The sequence below is a fragment of the Bufo gargarizans genome, chromosome 3 (genome assembly GCF_014858855.1).
Source record: "Bufo gargarizans isolate SCDJY-AF-19 chromosome 3, ASM1485885v1, whole genome shotgun sequence".
In the NCBI taxonomy this organism is placed as follows: Eukaryota; Metazoa; Chordata; class Amphibia; order Anura; family Bufonidae; genus Bufo; species Bufo gargarizans.
Genome location: NC_058082.1, coordinates 87,154,601 through 87,182,445, shown reverse-complemented (window position 1 = coordinate 87,182,445; position 27,845 = coordinate 87,154,601). Strand labels below are relative to the sequence as shown.

Genomic DNA, 27,845 nt, shown 5'->3' with positions numbered 1-27,845 from the left:
CCTTTAAATCATTTTAGCTTGAGGATCGGACATCCCTTTCAAGGTCACCAGTAGTCTATGCGCATGCATTAATATAATGTGACTTACGCTGAAGGTGCTCAAACATTACTGAGAAGAGGAAGTCACGCGGGGTCATGTAATATTCTCCATCATACTCCAGAGAGGCAAAATGCATAAAGCGCTGCTTCCGGAGAGACTGCTTTTCTTGTGCCTCGTCAACAATTTCTTTACTCTGAAACAGAATGAAAGCGCAATGAATGCATATCTCTTATCAGAGCAGTGGGGTAATATCAAAAAGGACAAATCACAAACGTAGGGGGCATTTCAACATTGAAAAACTCAATAAAACATTGATTTAAATACAAAAAGCAACAACATACTGCAGGCTCTTTACGCCACAAAAATTTAAAAGCTTTAAAGGGTATCTTCACCTCAGACATTTATGTCATATACAAAGGATATGCTATGAATCCTTGATGTATGCAGGTCCCACTTCTAGTACCTACACCTACTTCTAGAATTGGGTTCCCCCAACTCTGTTCCGCTGCACTCCATACTGCCACATCTAGGATGTGCTGCACTGTTTGTGCCTTTCATTTACCTCTATGAGAGTTAGGCTACATTCACACGACCGTATGCGTTTTGCGGTCCACAAATCGTGGCTCCGCAAAAAGCTGATGACCTCCGTAGGGCATTATTTTTTTTGCGGATCCATTGTAACAATGGCTATCTTTGTCCGCAAAACGGACAAGAATAAGACATGTTCTATTTTTATTTTATTTTTGCAGGGCTACGGAACGGACAGCACACAGTGTGCTGTCCGCATTTTTTGCGGACCCATTAAAATTAATGGGTCCTTATCCGATCCGGGAAAAAAAACGGAACACACACGGAAACAAAATACGGTCATGTGAACGTAGCCTTACGCTGAGCTTGTATGTTTCCATAAAACCGACCACCTCTTGCAACCTGTCTTCGGTGGCCAGCAGGATGGGGCCCCCCATTCTTCAGAAAGATTCAAGTCCCATAGGTGGGACATGAATCTCTAAAGCATTTAGGCAATATCCATTTTTTTTATTTAGTACTCAGACAAGAACTTAGGGTGTCCTTTATGAATCTGAAATGCACCAAAATTAGGTGTATTTTAGGCGCAGATGGAGCTATCTGCGACTTTTCCCCACTCACGCCAGATCTAAAATTGTGGGCGTTGCGTTGGCGGGGACGGGCCAGCAAGCCTGTGTCATTCATCATTTGCTATGCCTGTTTTAGGTGTAGAAAATGGTCAAAATGTAAGACAGCTCGGAAGCGGTATTACATTTAGAACTGGCGGAGGATCCTCCGAAGTTAAGTAGAGGCCGACGCCTCTTCTTAACTTCGGCAGATCCTCCGCCAGCTGTGGGGCTTTATTAAGACCGGCGTCTAAAACGCCGGTTGTAATAAATGTGCCCCTTAATACCCAAAAAGTTAGGAACTGGAAGCATGTTTTCTCCGGGGAACTGCCCAACCCTATAGGCTGCTGGTACTTTTATCAGTAATTTGTGCATCTTCTGCCCTTTATTTTCCATACATCACACATTGCGAACCCTGGTGATAAGTAGCACAAGATAGGAAGTCATGCCCTTATAGGCTACACCCCCAGCTATAGTACTGTGAGAGGATTATCTTATACCATTAAATCTATATTGCAAAGAGAATTAAATATTTCAATAGACTAAAGCTTCTAGAAAGCCCTTTACACAGCAGATTACATATGGCTTTACCACGACCTTATACAAGAAGCTCACGTTTCAGAATTCACATGTTCTAATTCCTACAACACAAATCTGATGTTTAATTTGGATTTTTTTTGTGACTTTTAGAACATGTCATAAAGAAATCTCATCATGACAAATGTGCAATCTAATCCATGTAACATGATTCTGCAGTCGTCATATGCTGGGCATGTACCGACAGTCACTGAGGAAGGTGAATCACACCAGCCAACATCCTCTGTCAGCTACAGCATGGGATAGGAAACGGATAGGAACCAAAACCAGAGTTGAGCATGCTGACAGCACCCCTTTAAGAAAGGGGGACCTCTGTTTAGGATCATCAGTTCATCTTGTTCTGGAGGACCTGTCCATCAATAATATGAATGGTATTTGTGTAATATTTCATGTCACCAGTGGTGGCGCTGCAGAGAAACTGAACACTTATTGCCAGGTGTCCCCACAGACCGTAGCTGATGGTCCCCGCAGGAGGAAACTTTGAGATCAATTTATTTTCATCGGGCCCTTTTAATAAGTAGGAATTGTCCAAAGTGGGGAATGAGTGACCAGTACAGCTCGCACAGCGTTTGTCATCAGGCCTTTCCATCTCTTCAATGGTAAATGTACTTGTGCAGTAACAAGTTCTTTGCTCTCAATATACAGGCTTCTCTGGCACATAACTATGAGGCCTAGTTCACATTTCAAAAATGTGATCAGTGATTTTGAGTCAAAACCAGAAGCACAGCCTACACAGAGATAAGGCATAATGGAATGAGCCACTTGGTCATGGCTCACAATCACTGATCAAATACTGACCAAACACCAACTGTGGGAACTAGGCCTGAAATGGGTAAAAAGATACTCAAAAGTTTCTGAGAGTTTATTATTACTTGGTTATCCTCAGGATAGGTCATCAATACCTGAACGATGGCAGTCAGGCTCCGGACAACTCTGCCAACCAGTTGACCGAAGAGGCCATGGGGGATCCAGTGATGTCATGTTCATCGGTCACATGGCCTAGGTGCAGCTCAGTTTAAGTGAATGGGCCTGGTCTGCAATACCAAGCACAGCCATTGTTGAATGTACGGCGCTGTGCTTGGTAAACTGTGAGGAGACCGGACCGGACCGATCAGGAATTGATGACCCATCGTGAGGATAGTCCATCAACATTAAACTATAACATTTAAAGGGCTATTCTGAGACTTTTACACTGGTGACTTATCCTCTGTTCTTCGGTCACATGGCCCAGGTGCATCAAAGCCCCAATAGAAGTGAATGGGGCTTAGCTGCAATACCAAGCACGGAACTGAGAGAAGGCCATGGTTAGAGTTGTGTTATGGTCCAGGGTAACGGAATCCATAACACAATTCTGCTTTTACCACCAAACGATGCGTGAACGAATTTCAAAATATGAAATTCGCTCATCTCTAGCCGTGGTGTTACTGTGAGCGCAGGTGCCTTCTCAAACAGCTGATGGACGGGGGGGAGAAGGTCCCAGGTGTCGGACCCCATCAAAGTATATAAGTCTCCAAAAAACCCATTTTAGTATAGAATATTTCATTGTAACTCCTCTTTTATGTCTACATCAACACATGGTGGAAATGCGTTCGATTTTCCATCCGGACTGGTGTGCAAAAAAAAAAAAAATCAAAAATACACAGCACAATACAGTAATAGCAAAAAATATAAAAATAATTAATCCACACACTGTGGAAAACTTCTGTGCATAAACTGACGTGCAATGCAGATTTTAAATCTGCAGCAATTTCATTCTTTGTACAGATTTTTACCGCAGAGTTTGTCCTTTGCGATGCAGAAATTGAAATCTCAGGTAAAACATACAGATTTAGCCTACAGAACCATAAGGGATTTTTCTGTCCAATGCAGACAGATCGCCACCTTACATATCAAACGAATGGCCCTTATATTAAAGGCAGTGCTGAGGCAACCCTATTCAGTAAAATACTATTTCGTTATTCTTTTCTCCTGACTTTACAGTTGTAGAATGCAGTTGACTCCAGAGCCATTCATTAATCAAAATAAGTGATTTCAACTTTTAAGCGAGCATCAATCAATTACTGTACCGTCTCATCTCAGTTGTTCACAATTAAACATTTTCTTTGAAGGCTTCATAAATATAAAGCCTTGTCTTATGAGAGAACAAAAAGAAAAGAAAAAAGAATAAAGGATTCAGTTTCTATTCCTACACGTGCTGAAAGATGAGCGAGTCTTGTAACATATCTCGCCCTAAGTACTGTAACTTCAGCTCGCTGCTATCCCATTCAAGAAAGTTCATCTGTCCAAAATTCCACAACTGGACCAATTTATCTCATTTCATCTACAGCATCTCTCCACATCAATATCAGTCTTCATTCTCAAGAGCCTCCAGAACAAAACTGAACACCATGACATGTCCTCAGAAAACATCTGAAACGTGTCTCGTCTTCCTTTTTTCCTTATTTTGGAGCCCTGTCATCCCACAATTTAACGATGACAAATGGTTTTAGAACTTACTGCTCTACACAACACAACTTGATGTTCTCCATCCTTCAAAATCTGAAATCACGTCTGGAAAGTTGAAATCCAAGAGCTTGAGCTTTCTTTCCTCCAATGTTTGACATCAGCTGAGAGTTTTGAGGATTCCAATATACATTAGATTTCTTCTAATACAGATAAGTTTTGTGTAATGTGTATGGGCAACTTTAGCTACCTACCTATCAAATTTGATTTCAGGTTTGATGATGCATTCTTCAAGAAACCTTGAGATAAAAAATGATAGGCAACCTTTTCTACTGTTCTCGGATATCAAGTTATTTACCAAAAAGATTATAGAAGAAGGTGCAAACATACATGTTGACAGTCCAAGGCAGTCCTTCCCAAAATCAGGTCATTTGCCCAATACTGGGTAAGGGTATAAACTGGATGAAATTCAACGCTGCAAAAACCACCTGAAATAGATAGTTTTTTGCGGTGGCATTGCTGCAGGTATCATAATAGGTCATCCTCCGCTTTCAACCTTTGAATTGCAAAGGCTGAAAGCCATGGGATCTCCACAATGCATGTCAATTTTCCGCAGTGTGTGGATAAGATTTCTGAAATTGCATCCACTTTACTGATGCTGTAAATTCTGGAGATTTTCCGCCAAAAATTCTGATGTGAAAAAGTGGCTATACACATATGAACCCATTATTACCAAATCACAACAGGGGCATTTAAAATGACTTATTGCCACGTGTAATTAAGGGGTTGCCCAAGTTATTTTTTTCAGTAGGGAAGGTGCGGGATATATAAAAAAAAGTAAACATCTTCCCAGCCCCCGCCAAGTCGGTGCTGCGCTCCTTCCTTTTCGCTGGTGACATTCCCCAAGTGACATTGTTTTTGCAGCCAATGACTAGGAAAGGTGGAATACGGTGTGGGACCAAGGGACAATTAGGACGCAGTTCCGTCGCTGGATCCGTGCCCCCCACTTAAAAAAATATTAGAAATATAATACACACACACATTTTATATACCTGAGAAAGGTTCTAGTGAGGAACCGAAACGTTGCACCACCTGGGTGAATAAAGTTCACTTGTCATCTTTCTTGGAGTGCCGCCTACTTTTCTGGATTACACATTGGGGTAAGAAGCCTATTCCCCTGGAGACGTGCACCCTCTTTTTCTTTGATTGTGTTCCAGTGCCGCCATTTTTCCTGTGTATATATATATATATATATATATATATATATATATATATATATATATATTTTTTTTTTTTATTTTTATTATTATTATTTATAAATTATATTTTTTTTTTAAGTAAAAAGGGCCAGAGTACTTCAAAAACCCATGGCTCCAAGGCTGCTAACAACTTACACTGCAAAATGGTTACTAGTTCTCAGCAACCAGTATTTCTTCTAAAACTACCAAGTGTATATGAACCTGGTAGGATGCAAACTACAAAATATAGACCAGTAACTAGTCATATTCAAGGAATGTTCATTATTATGTGTAACCCAGGTAGATTATATAGGTAGAAGCTAGGTATGTAGAACAGGCCAACAATAAAAGTTATGTAAAAAATGCCTTTGATGTCAAACAAATGTAAATATAATAAAGACATTACGGTCAACTCAGAGATATGAAGAAAAAAATCAGCTCTGACAACAGGAAAAGATATCTTTGTTCAAATTCCACTTTTTTTTATATAAGGAAATTACAGAAATAAAAAACTTTAGAGGATTAGGACAAGGGTAATCATTGACTTATTATTTATAACATTTCTTTGCTGTACCCCTAGCCTGATAGCACCTGTACAATTCATGACCTCACCTGAGTCCATCACTGAAGAAAGGATGTCTACATGTTACTCACGTCCCATTTCTCAAAAGATAAATTATTGGAGGAATATTCCTTTTATTAGATGTCTGGGAAAAAAGATCAGGCCTTGGGGCGTGTAAATACTGAGAGGTAAATCCACATTTGTCATGGGCCCCTTGGTCTTTCAGTCTCCTATAATAAAGAGCCTTTGCATTAATGATTATTTTGCTATAAACTCTCAGAAGAATCCTTCAGCTGTCATCACCGCAAAGGCGGCTAATTGAGAGCGAGCTGATCTATCTTGTGGCTTCATTGGGACACATGGCGTGAGAAACGCACACCTGTCCAGGGGACGCCAGCCTAAGAGCCACAGTCTACAAGTCCAGTGTAACTATAAAATAGCTAATAAGTAAAGTAACAGAATCCGTCATATTCAACGTAAGAATCACTTATAAAATTATATTTTTACAGTGAGGAATTTACAGACATTTTATTGTGCTTTGCCAAATCGGGCATTGGAATCATTTTGGGAAATCGGCTTATTTACAGTGACCCTGAAAATTAGGGATCAGGAAGTGTCCTCTTGTTACCCCACTCCGGCGATCATCTGAAAGTCTGGCAATAGGTGGGTGTTCACGTTCCTTGCATGACCACCATATGTTGTCTGGGAATTATACTTAGGATAGTCCATCAATGTCAGACTGGTGGTGGTCCAATGCTCAGCAGCCCGTCCCCTTCATTGCTCCATGGTTTTCTAGTGGCTGGGTCTGGTACTGCAGCTCAGTCCAATTCTTTTGAGCTGTAGTACCAGACGGGGATCCCAAATATCAGACACCTCTTAACTGCATGTCTTTATAATAAAAATAAAAAAACTTCCAAATCCGCCTTTGTTTTATTTTCTACAGTTGACATCAAAGTGATGATGGTTTACAATTAGAACAGTATATCAGTTTCTATGCACTGTGCCTTCCGGAGACATACCGATGTGTAATCATTTAATCATTTTCATAACACACGGCTATGAAGTAGGCTGTATTTCCACCCAAAATAGAAGCAGAGCTTTTTATGACCATTTAAACAAAAATGCTTAGAAGTGAGCACATCAAAAGATCAACAACCACAGAGACATGTCACAGCAGACATAAAACACCTTGACATAGAAACCATGTCCAGACCGAGCTACTTCAATGTGAAAGGCGGCTTCATCACCGTCATTACCCACTAAGAACATGCCATCTGTATAATGAGATTCACGGGCACAAAACACATTATTGGCCAAGACCTTCAGACAAGGACGCGGAGCTCCTCCTGAAGCTAGCCATAGACGTACAGATAAGATGGCCACCAACTCTCTCTTAATAATAAAATACTGTGCCCCTCATTAAACTGACTCCTCTGCTCCTTGTCTTCTCGCTAAATGGAAGACCATTCAATGCTCACTCCATCTTTGCTCTTGCTGACAAACTCCCATGCAAGATTATGCGGCATTAATTTCCATTGAAATGTATAAAAATTGCCGCATTGACAGATCCGTTCTTCCGGTCTGCGCATGCGCGGTCTGCGCATGCGCAGACCTTTAAATCTGTTAAAAAAAAATAAATACCGGATCCGTTTTTCCGGATGACACCAGAGAGACGGATCTGGTATTTCAATGCATTTGTCAGACGGATCCGCATCCGGATCCATCTGACAAATGCGTACGGATTGCCGGATACGGCAGGCAGTTCCGGCGACTGAACTGCCTGCCGGAATCCTCTGACGCAAGTGTGAAAGTAGCCTTATCTTTCTTTTGTTTTTACAGGAGCCATAACTCACATATTTGCGAGCTGACGATCTTTCTACCCGCAGACCTTACATCCAGGGTAGGCACTGAACTATGGACTTGTAGACAAGTTATTACAAGGCATCTGGATCTTAATTAATTTTTTTATTTTATTGGCAGTATGGTATAACTAGAGATAAGCCAATTTCATATTTTGAAATTCGTTCGCGCTTGGTGGTAAAAGTAGAATTGCGTTATGGATTACGTTACCACGGACCATAACGCAATTCTATGACGGAATGCATAATGGAAGGCCTTTAGAGGCATTCCGTCATAATAGAAGTCTATGGGCTGCATAACGGATCCAGTCCCGTTTCCATTATGCAGGGGACAACAGGAGGATAACAAAGAGGAAGACATAACGGCAAGGAAGCGAAGGGTAGGGAGGAGAGGTGAAAAACTGCAACTATAAAAATTCTAAATAAGGCTACTTTCACACTTGCGGTAGCCTTTTCTGGCAGGCTGTTCCCCCGCCGGAAGTCCGCTCGGACCCCATTCATTATAAGGGGGCGGGCCAGAGGTCCAGCCGCAGCATGGCAGACATGTCGAGAGGTGGCCGGACAAAAACAACAACATGCTGCGGGTTTTGTCCGGGGCCTCTCGGCTTGTGAATGGGGCCAGAGCTGGACTTCCGGCGGCACGGTGGACTAACAGTAGCACGGATCTGGCAGGCTGTTCCCCCACCGGAACAGCCTGCCGGAAAGGCTACCGCAAGTGTGAAAGTAGCCTAAGAACGTAAGTAAGGGACAGTTTACACATCAGTAATTCTTGTCCGTGTGCTGTCCATGTGTATGGGGACTGATCAGAGAGCGCAGGCACAGCTTTGGTCTGTTCTGTGGACCAAACCCTTCCATTCTACTCAGTGGCTCATTGAAACCCACAGACAGCACACAGATGCCATCCACGTGTGGGTCACTGATCCATTGTAAAGGAAATCGAACCAAGTATGTAAAAACACGTCCTAAACTGTGATTGCTGCAGATGCAAAACTATCCGAGTTTTTGTGTCTGCAAAATGGACATAGATGTGTGAATGAGCCCTAAGTGTGAATATGCAGGCGAATAAAGAAGGCAATAAATGTAAGATGGAATCCTAATTCTCTTGTCTAAGGAATGCAAAATGCAGAGCCGTAAAATACGGATGACGTTAGTGTGACATCCGCTTCTTTGTGGACCCATTGACTTCAATAGGGGCCGAGTGCTTTCTGCATCCATAAGTCAGTTTTGTAACAGACAGAACACATCAGAATCTTGACTGCAAAATGAAGACCACGGACCCATTGAGGTGAATGGGTCTGCAAAAAGAAATGGATGCAGCACGGACATCACCCCTATTTTGCGGATCTGTGTTTTGCAGACTGCAAAGTACATACAGTCGTGTAAATACACCTTAATTAATGAGGTTGTTCGGGTTCAGAGCTGAACCCGGACATATCCCCTTCTTCACCTAGGCCAGTGATGGGCAAACTGCGGCTCTCCAGCTGTTGCAGAACTACAACTCCCAGCATGCAAAGACTGCCTACAGCTTTCAGCCTACAGCAGGGCATGGTGGGAGTTGTAGTTTTGCAACAGCTGAAGAGCCGCAGTTTGCCTATCACTGACCTAGGCAGCCACTGAGTTAGCATCAAAGCATGCTTTTTCAACAGATCCAGTGACATACCGGGCTCTCCATGGGTAAGCTAGGTGGAGGCTCCCGCCTAGCAGTCAGTAAGCACGGTGACGTCACCAGTACTAATGACAGGCTAGTGCAGCGCTAAAGCCCGCCCACAGGCGCCAGTGACATCACCGGACTCACTGCTAGGCAGAAGCCTCCGCCTAGCAGTGTAAAAATATAAACAAAACACCCCTTAACCTGCGCAATACAGTGCAGGGCAAGGGGAGCATTTCATGACTCCGAGGGGCTGCCTGGGCTGAAGAAGGGACTGAACCCAGACAACCCCTTTAAGGAGAAGGCGATCAGTGAATTCACCCATGCTTGGCCATGTAAAGCACCCTCTCCACACAAGTTCATGGCAATTAAAACTTCAGCAAAAATTCTGGCTGCATGTAGTTGCAAATGGCCTCTGAAGGGGCGTACGAGAACATAATTAACAGAGTACCCAATACACAGTGTAGGCAACTGAAATACTGTCATCTCCTCACACACAGGAGGAAGAAGTAATACACTTTACGTGTAATGGCTATATGCCCCCTGACCTCTGGATAATCAGTAGAAGTCTATGTACAAGCCTGTAATGCCCACTTCCCGCAGAGAGGGGAGAGATGACTGTAACAGGTGGCGGATGATCCCGGTGAAGAGCGGAGCTTTTCCTGCCGTTGCAGAAGTGCAGACAGCTTGGGAACTCGGGTTAAGAAAATTCCTCCACCTTCTGATCGCTCCAGCTGCTGTGCTATGTAATGAAGGATGAATGAAGGATTTCAGGCTTCACCCACAACAAGCATAGAATACAATAATCGATTTTCCTAGGTTTGTTAACTCTTACTTGCAAGGGAAGGAGTTGGGGTTTGGCGCAAGGATACAATAAGCAAATTCTCTCGGTGGAGACCTAAAGGCTAGAAATGTCCAGGGAATCAATGGATTCCAGTGAGAGGTTGTGGCTGCAGTAATATCCCTGCGTACATGTATGTTCTGTGTTAGTACCATGACTATATTGCACTAGGGCACTGATCTGTAATATGGCGCCTATATAGTTTGCTATGGGGCCAAACTGTACTCTCTGTACGTCTTCGATTTTATACAGTCACCTGGAAATGGTCTTCCCACACATTCATTTGGAATCAGGGAAATTGTGGCATGCTCCAACCCACACCGTGTTACGGAGCCTTTCTACCCGAGACGCACTGATTGGCTTTGAAGAGGCTCTGTCACCAGGATCAACCCCATTAAACCAGGCACATGGCCTGGTAGGGTTGATCTAGCTGAGTAAAACGATACCTCTCTTTTCTTTCTTTGTGCCGCCATTGTGGAGCAATAAAGACTTTGATTTGTATGCAAATGAGCCATTGGAGCACCAAGAGCGGGGGTGCTCCAAACACCTTATATTGACAGCCCTAGACTTTGCATCTAGCGCGGAGTTCTTGCACCTGCACACTCGTTCGCAAACACGGCTAATGCACACCCCATCTTCTGCTGCTTGCCGTGCACCGAAGATGATTAGTGTGCAGCTTTGAGTTCATTCCACCTGGTAGTGGAGGCGACTACAGATGAAGCCGACGGCGCCTCCACTTCCTGGTGGAACGATGTCAACAGAGCATGCGCCACACTAATCATCTTGCTCGGCAAGCAGCAGAAGATGATGCGCGCACACGCCGTGATTGCAGAGAAGTGCACAGGCTCAAGGCTGGAACGCTGGAACCTAGAAAGAAAAAAAAAAGGTATTGTTTTACACAGCTAGATCAACCCTACAAGGCTATATGTTTTTTGCATAAAATCAGTCTCCTTCAACCTCTGGCAGTTGACAATATAGAGCCTATTTACTTTACAATCTAACTGTACAATCCTTTACAGTACTGTAAAGAGCTAATGGAGATATTCTACTATCAGATTTGGGCATGGTACCAGCCTAGTGCTTAGGGTGCCAGGTCATTTCTAGCTAGGTACGTGGATTCTTGGAATACAGACAGCACGGTACCAGGGCTCCCAGGCAGCAGCATTCACAGAACAGAGGGGGGTCTAATAACAAACAGCTAAATGGGCCACCCCACTATGTTTTTGGGTTTTGACAAGGATCGGATGTTGAAGGTCAACGCTTTTTATTCAAAGGGGAGATGAGCCTGGTGTCTGGCAGTGGATTATTCCCCTCTCCTAACTCAGAATACATGCAAGGTCAGTCGAACTAAGCGCGCATGGAGAGTCGGGAAGAAGAGCTACTGGATGACGGCTACTGATGTTGTACGGACACCTTTACCGAAGAAAAAAAGTGCATGTGTTTTAACACAAATTATTTATCTACCCTAACCCAACCCTTTTCACTATTGAGATCCGTCATAGGGTCTCAATAGCAGAAGAAAACGCTTCAGTTTTTGGGGACAAAACTGAACTGAAGGGAACGAAGTGCACCAGACTGCATTCCATTCCGTATTGCGTTTCCATGACGCACACAAATCAGCGTTTATGAGAGCGTCCCAGGATGTGGAGCAAGACGGATCTGTCATGAAACACAACGTAAGTCAATGGGGACGGATCCGTTTTCTCTGACACAAAAGAAAACAGATCCGTCCCCCCATTGACTTGCAATGATTTTAGAGACGGATCCGTCATGGCTATTTTAGAGATAATACAATTGCATCCGTTCATAACGGATATATGATCACGACGAAAGCGTTTTTGCTGATCCATGACGGATCCAGTAAAAAGCAGATGTGAAAGTAGCCTAACTCCCTTGCAAACCAGGTGCCCTTCACCATTAGGAGATTGCCCAGCTTTTTGGAAATGTTTTTTTTTTTTCTTTGCAACTGTCCCCAGCAGCGTCTTGTACCTATTGACTCCCTGGCTTCATTCAGCAATCTTCTGGTCCCTGGTCTTTAAACTTCCAGTAAGATTGTTTTTTGTGCATAGGAGCCAATGACTGGCCTCAGTGGTGCCGTGTCTGTAAGCGGCACGTAACCCAGCAGTAACGTATACCTTGGTGACACGTCCGTCACTGGCTGCAGCAGCGCACATGACCCTGTCCACCTGGGCCAGAGACCGGAAGACCACTGAATGGAGCCAGGATGCCGGACCCTGAGTGGTGGGGAGAAGGTGAGTTTTTTCGATCGGTACAACACCTTGCTGGGGACTATTAAAAATGTCCCAAAGGCTGGACAACCCATTTAAGGAGGCTTCTAGTGGACAATGTTCAGGAAAGCGGCTTCGAAGAGGACTATATTTCAAGTTTATCATCTATGCTGATGAATTTGCAAATCACTAAAAAAGTTGGATATTATTCATCTCCAAAAAATACCTTGGTGGGAAACAGCACTAGGTATGTCAAGTCAGTGACCCAATTAAATTGGCCTGTGTTAATGGCCCATTCTGAAAACTGAGAAGTGATTTAACAAGCGCTGTGGTATTGCTTTGATCAGTTAACATCATTACCTCCGGCTACTAAATCTCTTTAAGTTATGCAGCACTTTATCTATTAGTTCTGCTCGAGATAAGGCCTCCTGTGCCGCACAGCCATAGAATATTCCTCCGACTGCTTGTATATGAATTAAGACAGTGTCTAGTTTAACGAAAAACCATCACCGACAAGTGAGGCCACACAGCTGGGCACCCCACGTTTGAAGATAGGGTGATGGCGGAAGAGAGAAGGAGCATAGTCTCCCTAATTTACCCGGATACTACCGCCTCTCGTCGCTGGACTCCCTGACGGCAGGGCACTGGGCTTCAGGGGGAAGTCACTTTAATTGTCCTGACGTTAATTGTTGTGTTTCACTAGAGGAAGGGGAGGGGGGTGGAAGACCTAGACAACTTTTCCTAGTTGATCAAACATCAAAGAATCGGATCTAATAAACATCTGTAACTAGCACCATATAGATAAAAGTTAATAGGCGACCTCTTTCTACTGACAGTGCTGGTAACGGGGAGGGGAAGGCACAGTAATGAAGAGGAAATGAAATATCGCCCAGTAATGAAGGGGAAATTAAACATCCCACAGGGGAGAGAAAAGACCACACTAAAGCACCTAATGTAGTAATCAGGGTGTAAAATACACAATTCAAAAGGTAGGAAGTAAAATCGAAATACCAATTCTAGTCTGTTGTAGTCCGTCGGTGCTACATGTAACCCAGCACAGGAACCCAATACATGGATTTAAGTCTACAATTTCATTTAATTAACCATTTTACTCCTATGCCCCGGGTTCCCACTGGAAAAACGTATTTCTTTTATTTGCAATATATAAAGTACCAGCATAAGTGGTTGGATATTGTCCGTTAGCGCCCAACCCCCAGTGAGCTAGAATATATGAGAGAGATAGATATATATATATATATATGTATATATATATATATATATATATACATATATAAATATATATCACAAATTAAGAGATTTAAAGGCTATACACAGCATTGCACTGATGTGTTTTGCTTGTTCAATTGCTAAATTAAGCAACTTTCTAAGTGTTTGTGCAAGTCTCTCACTCCAACGGGTTATCCGCTAATTGATATTGATGACCTATGTGTTCAGGATCATCAATATCAGATTGGTAGGGGTCAGATACCCGGGACCTCCGCCGATCAGCTGTTAGAAGAGGCCTGTGCTCCCCTGCATAACGGAAACGGGACGGATCAGTTTTGCAGCCCATAGACTTCTATTATGACGGAATGAATAACTGAATGCCTCTAAAGCAGGCATGCTCAACCTGCGACCCTGAAATTTGTTCACGCTTCGTTTGGTGGTAAAAGCAGAATTGCGTTATGGATTCCATTACCACGGACCATAACGCAATTCTATGACGGAATGCCTTTAGAGCAGGCATGCTCAACCTGCGGCCCTCCAGCTGTGGTAAAACTACAACTCCCACAATGCCCTGCTGCAGGCTGATAGCTGTAGGCTGTTCGGGCATGCTGGGAGTTGTAGTTTTGTAACAGCTGGAGGGCCGCTGGTTGAGCATGCCTGCTCTAAAGTCATTCCGTCATAGAATTGCGTTATGGTCCGTGGTAACGGAATCCATAACGCAATTCTGCTTTTACCACCAAACGAAGCGTGAACAAATTTCTAAATATGAAATTCGCTCTACTCTAGTCTGATCCTTTCTAGAAGCCTCAAAGTAATAACTGTGTACATATAAAATATGAAAAAAATAATAATAAATAGTACAATGTGGTAAAAGGTCACTTTACGATGATGAAATCTATGATAAAATGGTACAAAACACCATATGCCGAATTAATTTTAGTGGCCCCTAAAGAATTTGCAGGCCAAACACCTTGTGTTATTATTTATTAAAGCGCCATCCGTTCCATGGCGCTGTACATATGATACGGGGTGCACATACATAATACAGACAATTGCACTAGGCATGAACAAGAGGAGGTACATACTGGTACAGAAGGAGAGAGGGCCCTGCCCGCGAGGGCTTACAATCTACAAGTGTTCCAAAGATACCAGAAGATCCCATGGACATAAGTGAAAAAAGGTAAAAAGAAGCCAGCGTGCAATGCTTTTATTGTTTCAATAAATTTAAAGGGGTTGTCCAGGATTTTATTATTGGCCTATTCTCAGGATGTGTCATAAATATCTGATTGGGAGGGTCTGGCACCCAGCATCAACTGTTCCGAGGCAGCTCTGGTGCCGAACTACACAGCTATGTCCACTGTGAAGAAACTGCTTACTGCAGCACAGTTCCCACTGACGTGAATGGGAGCAGTACTGCAGTAACCAGCTCCTGACGACATTTGCAGGTGACAGTGTGAGTGCCAAAAAAGGACGTTTTAGTGTATTTCAAGACTAGAATTTCAGACTGGTAAAAAAACCTTTTTAAAATCACAGAGATGAATAAATCAAAGATTGTGTCATCAGTCTAGTGCAGGCATCCTCAAACTGCGGCCCTCCAGCTGTTGCAAAACTACAACTCCCAGCATGCCCGAACAGCCTACAGGTATCAGCCTACAGCAGGGCATTGTGGGAGTTGTAGTTTTACAACAGCTGGAGGGCCGGCAGTTTGAGGATGCCTGTGGAATAATGCCTCAATCACACGGTCAGTGTTTGGTCAGTGATTTCCATTAGTGATTCTGAGTCAAAACCAGGTGCGGCTCTAAACACAGAACAGGAGCAGATCTGTCCATTATTCCTTATGTCTGTGGAGGCTCCAATCCTGGTTCTGGCTCACAATCACTGATGGAAATCACTGACGTGTGAATGAGGCTTAAGTCTGACGTTTTAGTCTACCATCCTTGAACACAATAATTCCAAAAATGTCTGGCGGGTATACTATAAAATCTTACAGACAAATGCGTAAACTTCCTGGTCTATTTACAGCCTGGTGGATGCAGATTTTCCATTTTATCTGACGTCTTGCAAAATCTGTACTTGCTGCAATATCTCTAAACAGCATTTTAAAGCAGCTCAGTCACAGACCTGACAGCTTTGAGCTTAAAATTCTTTTAATATGTGATTGGAAAAATGTTAATTCTAGTTTATATGCCCTCACAAAGACAGACAGACGGGATACACACACATTTTGACACCGGTACAGTAATAGCCGTGCCGGCACTCTGCTATTTTTCGGAGCTCCCACAGAGGTGAACGGAGGGTGGCTGTGCATGCATGGCTGCTCTCTCTTCACTTTGGTGGCACAATTCTGGAAATGATAACTAGGGATGAGCGAATCGACTTCGCATGAAACATCCGAAGTCGATTCGCATAAAGCTTTGTTCTAATACTGTACGGAGCAGGAGCTCTGTACAGTATTAGAATGTATTGGCTCTGATGAGCCGAAGTTATTGCTTCGCAAAGTCTCGTGAGACTTTGCGCAATAACTTCATAAATTAATTTGTACTGTAAAAAAAACATTTCTCGAACTCAGGTTCGGTTCCAAGGTACCGAAGCAATAACGTCAGCTCATCGGAGCCACAACATCCTCCTGCTCCGTACAGTATTAGAACGAAGTTTTATGTGAATCGACTTCGGATGTTTAATCCAAAGTCAATTTGCTCATCCCTAATGAGAACAGGTTCCAGAGGTGGGACCCACAACTATCTGACATTGGTGGTATATCTTAGCGATATGCCATCAAGGTCCTAGATGGGAACCCTTTAAGTTTTATATGGCCTTAAAAGGGTTATACCATGATTAATGTAAAAAAGGAAAATCAGACATCATATAGAACATGACAACCTCTTTCTGACAAAGCTAGAACCAGTCCTGTGCCTCACATGGGTCCAGAGATCTCCCCATTCATCGCTCTGCTAGATTTATATCAAGCCGACAGCTCAGGGGAGTGTCTTTTCTGCTGTAGCTCAGGGGCGTGTCCATTCTCCTGCAGCTCTCACCCTATCACAGCTCAGGAAGCCGTTGAAGGATGAAATTGAGCATATGCTGCCATCTCAGGACAAAGAAATAAGATAATAAGATAAACTAAAACAGCAGGTTGTGCTATACAGATACATTTCACTGTATAACTCAGTGGCTGTGCTAAATTTTGAATTACATGCAATGACAAAAGTATTCAGTTCCAGGTGCTGGTTTGAAAACTGTTCGGGGGACAACCGCTTTAACTGAAATGGCTCATATCATCATAGGCTCCAACTCTGGTTCAGTATACCCACAGCAGGTTCTGCATCTGTATTACAACTGGTGCAAGATGACGAAATTACTACAGGGAGCAACCATTTTATTCCTTAGAAAAATAGAAAAATGGCAGTACTGAAAAACACTGGACATCCAGAAGGAGAGGGGGGGGGGGTGTCACAGAATGGAGGCCACCTGCAAAGCTTGATTTTAGGCATTTTGGGAAGGTGGGCGTACTGATCTGTCAACTCCATGAAACAATGTTACAGTACATAACATGTGGACCATAAACCTGATGTAGTCATCATCCATATAAAAGGCCTTACATCTGATGTTATGGCTTTCCAAACAGTTATTTCCTGCCATTACCTTGAAGGGGAAATGCATGTGACTGTATAGCGTATGTATAGCGTATGCTTATAGTATCTATATTGGTCAAAGTTTCTATTACAGCCGGTTTATAAGGTATTGCATTGATCCCAGGTACACATTATACGAGCAGACTGGGTTAAAATATAGGTTATTGTGCAAAAAACGACTAGACGTCTACAAAGCTCAAGCATCTCTGTACCTTCTCATTGATTTTCTCGTGCACACGTGATATCTGGCGACTATTCTCACAGTCCAGGGGAATTTCCAGAGGAAAACCAACAATCCGCAAGGATGGGAGAATCCACGAGAAATAGCAGCTTTGGCAACCATCAACACATGCAGAATAACAAGGTGCACAGAGCCGTCATGTGCAGGCACAGTTTACAGTACCTGTCGAGTGGATGAGACTTAAAGGGGTTGTCCACTTTATTCATACTGAGGAGTAATGACCTATCCTGAGGATAGGTCATCAATATCAGATCGGCGGGAGTCCAACACTAGGCACCCTCGCCAATCAGCTGTTCGTGCCAGCGCTGCCTTCTCTTAGTTGTTTACCTGTTCGCAGTCGCAACCGCAGGTGTAATTACAAGCCGGTCCATTCACTTCTATAGGACGGCTTATTCCTATACACTTGACTAAAAGGAGCCGTCCCATAGACTTGCATGTAATAACACCTACTCACCACTTGGCTCTAGAGTGGAATATCTCTAATACAGTGCCATATGGAGACAACATAAGGCGGCACTATACGGAGGCACATGGGCTCAGTAATATGGAACCATAAGGTGCTGCCATATGGCTCATATGTGCGTAAGGCATGAGGTGAACTGATTCTACGGAGTCATCCTGTGCTGGATTTCAGAAACATTACAAAGACATGACGCTAGCTGGAATGGGCACTGCCTGCAGAAAACTCAAAATCAGCCCGGCAATTAATACATCGTAGATACAGTTTTTTGTGAACACTTTCATTCAGTTTACATTCATTCAAATTTGGAGCCTCTGTGCAAAACACCACGACAAACCCTATGGCAAGTCAAGAGGATCCGGGGAGCAGCAATGTCATCCGTCATACCACGGATGTGGCACCACGTGATGGCTTCCACAAGGCAGATGTGAACAGAGTCTGAGGACACAGCCTCCGCTGCGCCACGTCTGGTGCTCATCCAGACTCTTTCACACTTTTTTCTTGACCTGTTAACTTTCACACAGTAAATACTACGGTCACAAACCTCCATAAAGTGATCTGAAAACATTTATTACACCCAATCTTTTATGTTTTTTCATTGCTATACTGGCTCTCTCTATTACCTGTCTGTCGCCGCTTAACATTTGCGAGAATTAAATAATTACTGACATTTGCTTGTAAAAAACGGAGTAATCACAAAGGTCTCGGAACGTCGCAGGGTTATGTGAACTTGGGCGACTTCTATTCAATGTCACTGACAGTGTACTTAGAACAGGTTCAACTTTGGGGCAGGAATTTTCCTTAGGGCTCATGCACGCGAACATGTGCGCCCTGTGCCCGTGCTGCGGTCCGCAAAGCATGGGCACTGTCAGTGTGCAGATGTGGACCCATTCAATTGAAGGGGTCTGCTATCCGCAAGAATAAGTCCGCACCCCCAAAAAAAGCGAAGTCAGCTTCGGATCCTACATCTGAAGTTGCTTCGCTCAAAACTTGGGATGAATACTGTACAGTTTTGGAATGTATGGGCCGAAGTTGGTTATTCTCGGAGTCGCGCATTGACTTCGTTCAATAACTTCAGTAATAGATTTTTTATTTTTAAACCGAACTCCGTTTCCTTTCTGACTGGTACCTCGAAACCAAAGCAGAGTTCGGTTTCTAGTTTTAAAGTGGTTTTCCACTTTAAAAATCAATTACCGAAGTTATTATACGAAGTCACGCGCGACTTCGCAAATAACTAACTTCGGCTCATCAGAGCCCATACATTCTAATACTGTACGGAGACGAAGTTTTGAACGAAGTGACTTCCCATGCAACATCCAAAGCTGGCTTTGCTCATCTCTAGTGCGGAGGCACAGACTGAAATCCCACGGAAGAGCTCTGTAGTGCTTCCGCTCTGCACCACTCCGTCGTATCTTGCTGATTGCAGAACCATTCAAGTGAATGTTGTTTGCGGGCTGCAATACGGGTATGGGCCACACACGTTCATGTCCATGGGCCCCTATTACCACAATATAAATAATAGATCTTAAAAGGGGTTGTCTCATATCCTATCAACAGGATATGGAATAAGCGCCTGACCACTGGGGCTCCTAACAATCACGGGAATAGGGGCCCATGCGCCCATTTGAATAGAGCGGCAGTCATGCATGTCTGCTGCTCCTTTCAATTCTATGGGACTGCTGCATATAGCAGAGTACAAGCGCTTGGCTATCTCCGGCAACCCCATAGAGCAGCTGTGTGCATGTGTGACCACTGCTCCATTCATACTGGGGAGCACAGGCCCCATTCTCCTAATCTTCAGGAACCCAAGCAGTCAGACACTTAGGAGATAAGTTGTCTTAAAAGGGGTTTTCCCATAAGTGCCCTCAGCATGGCACTCAAAGAGTGGCCCCACGTCACTCTGGTCCTCTGCTTTCTCCATCTTCCTGTCCTCACACCGTTTTCTTCCTTGCACTGCTCCAGCAGTGATGTGGCCACCAAAATTGAACAAGCGCTGGCCGTTCTACTGCCAATTTTCCAATGTATTTCTAGTGGCCCAGACTGTCAGCAGCCCAGACTGTCGTTACTTGGTATTTATAAGAAGGCACCCACCCATTGCTGTAAGTAACTCCCAATTCTCAGCTAATCTTGCACAAAACCTGGATGTAAAAACAATTCCTGGACCACGATCGTAATACACCATCAACGATGGAGAACACATTTTCAAAGGAAAGAAGGCAATGTGCTGGTCATAAAGAAAGTCGTCTGTGCCGTCTCGGAGGCTGGAATCCATAATTAGAATATTTGCGTAATATTGTATTATAATCAATGACGCACACACTAAGAATAGCCGGTGCAGGGCTCACACCAATATAATAATTACCCGCCACGAGACAAAGACGAAGCTGTAAAGGTTTATGGCTACCACAAATTAAAAGCTATTTGTACAGCATTGACGCTCAAAGCTGGGGTGATCTGGACTGTCATAGGCAGTCCAGATCAAATCTCTTAAAGGGGCTGATTTGTATTTAAAAAATGGGGTAAGAATGACCGAATATAACAATTACTGAACTGACAAGTTGTCTTAAAGGGGTTTTCCCATAAGTGCCCTCAGCATGGCACTGAAAGAGAGTGGCTCCACGTCACTCCGGTCCTCTGCTCTCTCCATCTTCCTGTCCCCACACTGCTTTCTTCCCTGCACTGCTCCGGCGGTGATGTGGCCACAAGCAGCATATCATCACATAAGCCCATAGCCAGTGTGACACAGTGAGGGGTTGTGTCTGGCAAGGCAGGTATTATCCTCCCAGCATGTGCGGCTGGGCTGGTTTCCAGCCGGGTGTGGTGAAATACCGGACTGGAGTTTAACTGCCGATCCTGGTTTTGGCAGCACTTGGCTGTCCTCAAATAGGCAGCTGGGCTCAGCAGAGAGGTCTCTGTTTTGGGGATCTGAGGCTTTGTGCCGCGCTGGAGGGCTGAGAGCCGCACACTGAGAAACAGGTTCCCTAAAGCCTGCTGTGGACTACTGGAGGCAGAACTGCCAGCAAGGTGACTTGTGTTATATGAACTTTCCATTGTGTGTGAATTAACACCAAGACTGCAAAGTTACGTGCAATTGCCTCAAGTGTGAATAAACACTTGCGTTTTGAGATAAGAACTAAGAAAAGGTATTTTGCCTCTGTACTGCGCCCGTTTACTACCAGAGCGAAACCCCACACCAGTCAGATGTAAATAGCGTAGGGAGATGGAGACATGGAACAGGAAAGTATGAATCTTAAGTGTCTCAGCGAGAAGGCTGGGGATACTTGATAAAAAATAAAATAATTTTTTACAGGAAACCACTTTAAAAACAGTTTCTCCCATAATCTGAAATAATTTTAAATAGCATGTATCAGCCAGAATGTAGAGCATCTACAATGAATGACTCTCTCTCTCTCTCTCTGGAGGTCCCAGCACGTCCATGCATCACACAGATGGCCTATGTATTTCAGTGGGCACCATGCAATACTTCATTTCTCCAGTGGTGGTGCTGCTGCAGGGTTACAGATTACAGCTGATCACTGGAGGTCCCTGCCGCAGCAGGAAACTCTATGATCAGATCATTTTCATGGAATCCATTTACCTGAGTTAAAATGAACCATCCCTTGTTAATTGTAACTTTTTAAATTTATAGATATACTGGAGTTTTCTGTTTTATGCCATCCACTAAATTGGATGTCAATAACTTAGTTTTTATAAGAAAAATAAAATAAAAATACCACTAGAGCTGGGAGATTTTGCCAAAAAATAAAATCAAATTTTTTTTTTCAACCCTATGGACAATTTTCAATTTGAATCTCGATTTTCTTATTTTTCTTAATTGAACTAAAAAAATAAAATACTATATATTATTTTTTTTGCAGGGGTTATTGTACATCGACCGGCATTGCAGGGGTTATTACACATCTATAAATAGGCAGTGCAGGAGGAGGCGATAGCATGGCAAAAGACGGCGGAGAGGGCCAGGAGAGTGACGGGGCAGGCAGTCTTGGAAATTGATGCAGCGGGCAGGCCAGGAGAGTGACACGGCAGGCGGGCCACATCGATTTGACAATTCTGTAAAAAACATAATCGTCAGTGGCCTCAAAGGTGAATAAATTCACTTAAATCGCCCAGCCCAACTTACGACTGACCTAAACTTTTGAATAGAAATGCCCTATAGGTAAATAAGTTTATAAACTGACAACTCAATGTCAGTCTGCCATATGTGCCAGAAAAGGATCCCAAAATATACATCAAACTTCTCTTATAAGCCCTCAATTACATGATGATTACATGAAGAGTTTTCTATCGGCCTCCCTCCGGCTTTAATATGTTGGTATATCTTTTTTTCTGGTGTACATATAAAGGTATCCTGCAATAAATGTATACTACACAATACGTGTTTTTCTTAACACAGGAGTCTATGGCTCACATGTCACTATATGGCTATACAGTGGCACATGTCATGGGAATCTGTCAAAAGGTTTCATGTGGCAAATGCTTCCGACATACACGGCAAAGGTAGTGTGAAGGCTGTAGACTCTAGATTCTTATGACTATATGGTGTGCCATTGCTGTATTATTCCTGCTAGAAGTTATGAATGAATTACTAGTAGTTTGCAATGAAGGTCCAAGATGGGTGTTACCTGTTTGGGGGGGGGGGGGTCCTACACTGTTGGACACTGGCAGCTCTGATTGGATAGTGACACCCAGCCAAACCTTCATTGCAAATGGCTATTAATTCATTCCTAACTTCTATCAGGAATAATAAAGGAATGGCACAACATTAATAACAATAGATGCTCCAGAATTGTCATTACATGGGGAATTCAAGTAGCTACTAAAACAGACATGTCCGGAGAGGTGACAGGTCCTCTTTAAACTGGATATGGGGAACAGGGTATGAGCTGACCATTTTGATGGCAGTGCAGTATTCTGCAATTTCCATATCCACGTAAGCCTTTAACAGCAATGTGTTATATGGAGGGATTCAGGAGTTAAAGTTTTCCTGTCACTTAAGGAACAGGAGCCTTTGCTTGGTTTACAGGGTGAAACTAATAAAAGTCAAAATTGAACAAGCGCTGGCCGTTCTACTGCCAATTTTCCAGTGCATTTCTAGTGGCCCAGACTGTGAGCGGCATCTTCTTCCTTCAGAAAGTTCTGGGTCGTTACTTGGTATTTATGAGAAGGCACCCACCCATTGCCGTAAGTAACTCCCAATTCTCAGCTAATCTTGCACAAAACTTGGACGTGAAATGGCACAATTCCTGGACCACGATCGTAATACACTATCGACGATGGAGAACACATTTGGAAAAGGAAAGAAGGCAATGTGCTGGTCACGAGATCTGCGGAAAATCGTCTGAGCCGTCTCGGAATCCATAATTAGAATATTTGCGTGATATTGTATTATAATCAATGACGCACACACTAAGAATAGCCGGTGCAGGGCTCACACCAATATAATAATTACCCGCCACGAGACAAAGACGAAGCTGTAAAGGTTTATGGCTACCACAAATTAAAAGCTATTTGTACAGCATTGACGCTCAAAGCTGGGGTGATCTGGACTGTCATAGGCATCAAGACTGTAATTACTTGCAATCCAACTCTCTTAAAGGGGCTGATTTGTATTAAAAAAATGGGGTAAGAATGACCGAATATAACTAGGGATGAGTGAATTGGGTTTGGATGAAACATCCGAAGTCGATTCACATAAAACTTTGTTTCAATACTGTACAGAGCGAGCTCTCCGTACAGTATTAGAATGTATTGGCTCCGATGAGCGCCCAGTACAGTATTAGAATGTATTGGCTCCGATGAGCAGAAGTTATTACTTTGCGAAGTTCCAACTTGGAACCGAACCAGAGTTCAGGAAATGTTTTTTTACAGTATAAATCAATTTCTGAAATTATTAGGCGAAGTCTGCTGAGACTTCGCGAAGTAATAACTTCGGCTCATCAGAGCCAATACAGTACTAATACTGCACAGAGCGCTCGCTCCGTACAGTATTGAAACAAAGTTTTATGCGAATCGACTTCAGGATGTTTCATCCGAAGTCGATTCGCACATCACTAAATATAACAATTACTGACCTGATTCCACAGCACTGCTGTTTCCCCTGCTGCACATGTCTCTGTTCCTCTCCACTTCCTTTGGTTTCTCTCAAAACCCAGGAAATGGCATGGACTGCCTGCTTAGCCAATCACTAGCCAATGAGGTGACCCGCCTGAGCCAGCGATTGGCTGAGAAGCGGTAAAACAGCAGTGTCGTTGGATCAGTAAGGATGAGATAGGTCAACCATGATTGTTATATTAGGTCAATCGGACCCCATTTTTTTTCAAATAAAATTACTTCCATCGGAAACCTCTTTAATACACAAAAAAATTCACTATTGAAATAGCTCTCCTGGAACCAAGTGCGACCCCCAGCAATAAGCTGTTTGGGAGTAGCTTGGGCACCACAAACAGGCACAGAAACTACACAGCTCTGTCCACTGTGTAGTGAAAGGGAGAAGAACTGCAGTAACAAGCTGTGTCCAGTACTGAATGGATGGAGCCGAGTAGTTCCTGTGCGGGAGACCCTCACGAACAGCTGATCGTCATGACTTGGGGTGTCTGACCCCCATCTAAATGATGTTAATAGCCTATCAATATAAAAATCCCAGAAAATCCTTTTAAAAGGGTTGTCTTTACAAAAAAATTCTACATTTTTCAAACCAGCAACTGGATCTGAAAACTCTTGTGATTGCAAGTAATTAAAAGTGTTGTACAACAGCTGAATTATTCACTGACAGCGTCACCTGCTGATTGCTCCTTTTCTAATTACGATGTTCGGCTCACTAAGATGGAAGCACCTGCTCAGTTTCAGCCTTCAACTGCCACTAGCTACTGCAGAAAGGACATGCCCCCTGAGCTACCAGTTTGAAATAAATTTAGAGGAACAATTAGAACAATCAATGGGGAAATCTCTGGATGCAAGTGAGGTACAGGGCTGGTTTGACTGTCATGTACTATATGGATATCTCATAATTTTTTTACATTTATCATAGGATAACCCTTTTAAAACTTTCTATAAACTACAATCCTAACAAACAACTGAATAGTATATCAGATTCATAACAGCCAAATGAAAAGAGAACAAAATACACTTCAACTGGGTTCTGATGTTATGTCTAATAAGAGTTCACGTCACATGACCATGGTAGACAATCATGGCGTGGTACAGTAATATGGACACACTGTCACAGTTCTCCTGCCGGGAGGACTGGCGGACAAGGCATCCCTACCGGGAGGACTGGCGGACAAGGCATCCCTACCGGGAGGACTGGCGGACAAGGCATCCCTACCGGGAGGACTGGCGGACAAGGCATCCCTACCGGGAGGACTGGCGGACAAGGCATCCCTACCGGGAGGACTGGCGGACAAGGCATCCCTACCGGGAGGACTGGCGGACAAGGCATCCCTACCGGGAGGACTGGCGGACAAGGCATCCCTACCGGGAGGACTGGCGGACAAGGCATCCCTACCGGGAGGACTGGCGGACATGGCATCCCTACCGGGAGGACTGGCAGACATGGCATCACTACCTGGAGGACTGGTGGACAAGGCAACACTACCTGAATGGCTGGCAGACAAGGCATCAATACTAGGAGGAACAGTGGGCACGTCATCACTACTAGGAGAAATTGAGTAAAACAAATACGTTTTATACCTCATTGGAATCCTGTTATTCCTTGGAAGGAAAGGTTTATGAGGTCAGCGTTAGAATATGCTCTGAACTTTAGTTAATAACTTATCAGTACAGTCTGCTCCTATGTCTTACAAAAGAAGGCTTTTTAACACAAAGGCACTAGTCATGCAAATGGGGGTATCAGATTTTAGGGTCTCAAAATTGGATAACTCTGTTGCATAAAAACACTACAGCATTAAGGGGGACACTACACTGTGGACAGCGGTATACAGTACAGCTGCCCGTTTCAGGAGCTGGAAATACTGCAAAACAGGTGACTGAAAGGGGTGCCAGGAGCTGCACCCCTACCGATCTGATATAGAAGACCTATCCTAATGATCGGTCCTGGAGAAGCCATTTATAAATAGGTTTCCTTAACAATAATATTCATGCAGTTAAAAAAATTAAAAAAAAGCACACTGATCATTTCCTCATTAGCCTCATCATCCCATAAACATGCACAGTTGGTATCACATATATGGCGATAGTCAGACAGGCTAAAATGCAGGTGTGGAAACTTTATATCCCCTGATGGGAGACATCAGACCATTGACACTGTTTTGTAAAATCTTAATTAAATTGCCTATGGGTAGCTTAAAGGGGGTTGTCCAAGTGTTTACTACTGATTACCTATTCTCAGGATAGGTCATCAGTATCTGATCGGTTGGGTACCAAAAACCGGCACGCCTGCCGATCAGCTTTTTTAAGCGGTCTGGTGAGCACTGTAACCTCTTCACAGCTTACCAAGCACAGCGCCGTCCACTGGATACTGACTGTGCTTGGTATTGGAGCTGAGCCCCATTGACTTGACCGAGCTGATCCTAGACCACGTGACCAAAGAAGCTGACATCACTGGCCTAGGAAAAGGCTGCGGTGCTCCAAACAGCTGATCAGTGGGGATGCCTGGGGTCGGACTCCCACCGATCAGTGTGCTTTTTCTGTTAGGCCTCTTTCACACAGGCATTGTGATTTTTCCGCGCGAGTGCAAAACATTGTAATGCGTTTTGCACTCGCTTGAGAAAAATCGCGCATGTTTGGTACCCAAACCCGAACTTCTTCACAGAAGTTTGGGCTTGGGATCGGTGTTCTGTAGATTGTATTATTTTCCCTTAAAACATAGTTTTAAGTGCAGATGCAGTGTGATTTTTCACGCACAGGTTGCTAGGAGACCATCGGGATGGAGACCCGATCATTATTATTTTCCCTTATAACATGGTTATAAGGGAAAATAATAGCATTCTGAATAAAGAATGCATAGTAAAATAGCGCTGGAGGGGTTAAAAAACTAAATAAAAATTTAACTCACCTTAGTCCACTTGATCGCGAAGCCGGCATCTCCTTCTGTCTTCATCTTAGCTGTGTGCAGGAACAGGACCTGTGGTGACATCACTCCGGTCATCACATGATCTTTTACCATGGTGATGGATCATGTGATGACCGGAGTGACGTCACCACAGGTCCTGTTCCTCCACACAGCTAAGATGAAGACAGAAGGAGATGCCGGCTGCGCGATCAAGTGGACTAAGGTGAGTTAAATTTTTATTTAGTTTTTTAACCCCTCCAGCGCTATTTTACTATGCATTCTTTATTCAGAATGCTATTATTTTCCCTTATAACCATGTTATAAGGGAAAATAATAATGATCGGGTCTCCATCCCGATCGTCTCCTAGCAACCTGTGCGTGAAAATCACACTGCATTTGCACTTGCTTGCGGATGCTTGCGATTTTCACGCAACCCCATTCATTTCTATGGGGCCTGCGTTACGTGAAAAACGCACAAATAGGAAAATGCTGCGATTTTCACACAACGCACAAGTAATGCGTGAAAATCACCGCTCATGTGAACAGCCCCATAGAAATGAATGGGTCAGGATTCAGTGCGGGTGCAATGCGTTCAACTCACGCATCGCATCCGTGTGAAATACTTGCCCGTGTGAAAGGGGCCTTAGTGTTACATGGACCATTGGTAGGA

General features: G+C 43.6%; 1 protein-coding gene across 1 annotated transcript in view; it reads right to left on the bottom strand.

Moving 5' to 3' along the window:
* The window catches only part of MICU2 (mitochondrial calcium uptake 2), a 267,192-nt gene that overhangs the window by 140,017 nt on the left and 99,330 nt on the right, over window positions 1-27,845 (bottom strand). The window contains exon 2 of the mRNA XM_044284689.1: window positions 88-232. Coding sequence (XP_044140624.1) covers window positions 88-232 — 145 coding nt within the window. The remainder of the gene's footprint in view (window positions 1-87; window positions 233-27,845) is intronic.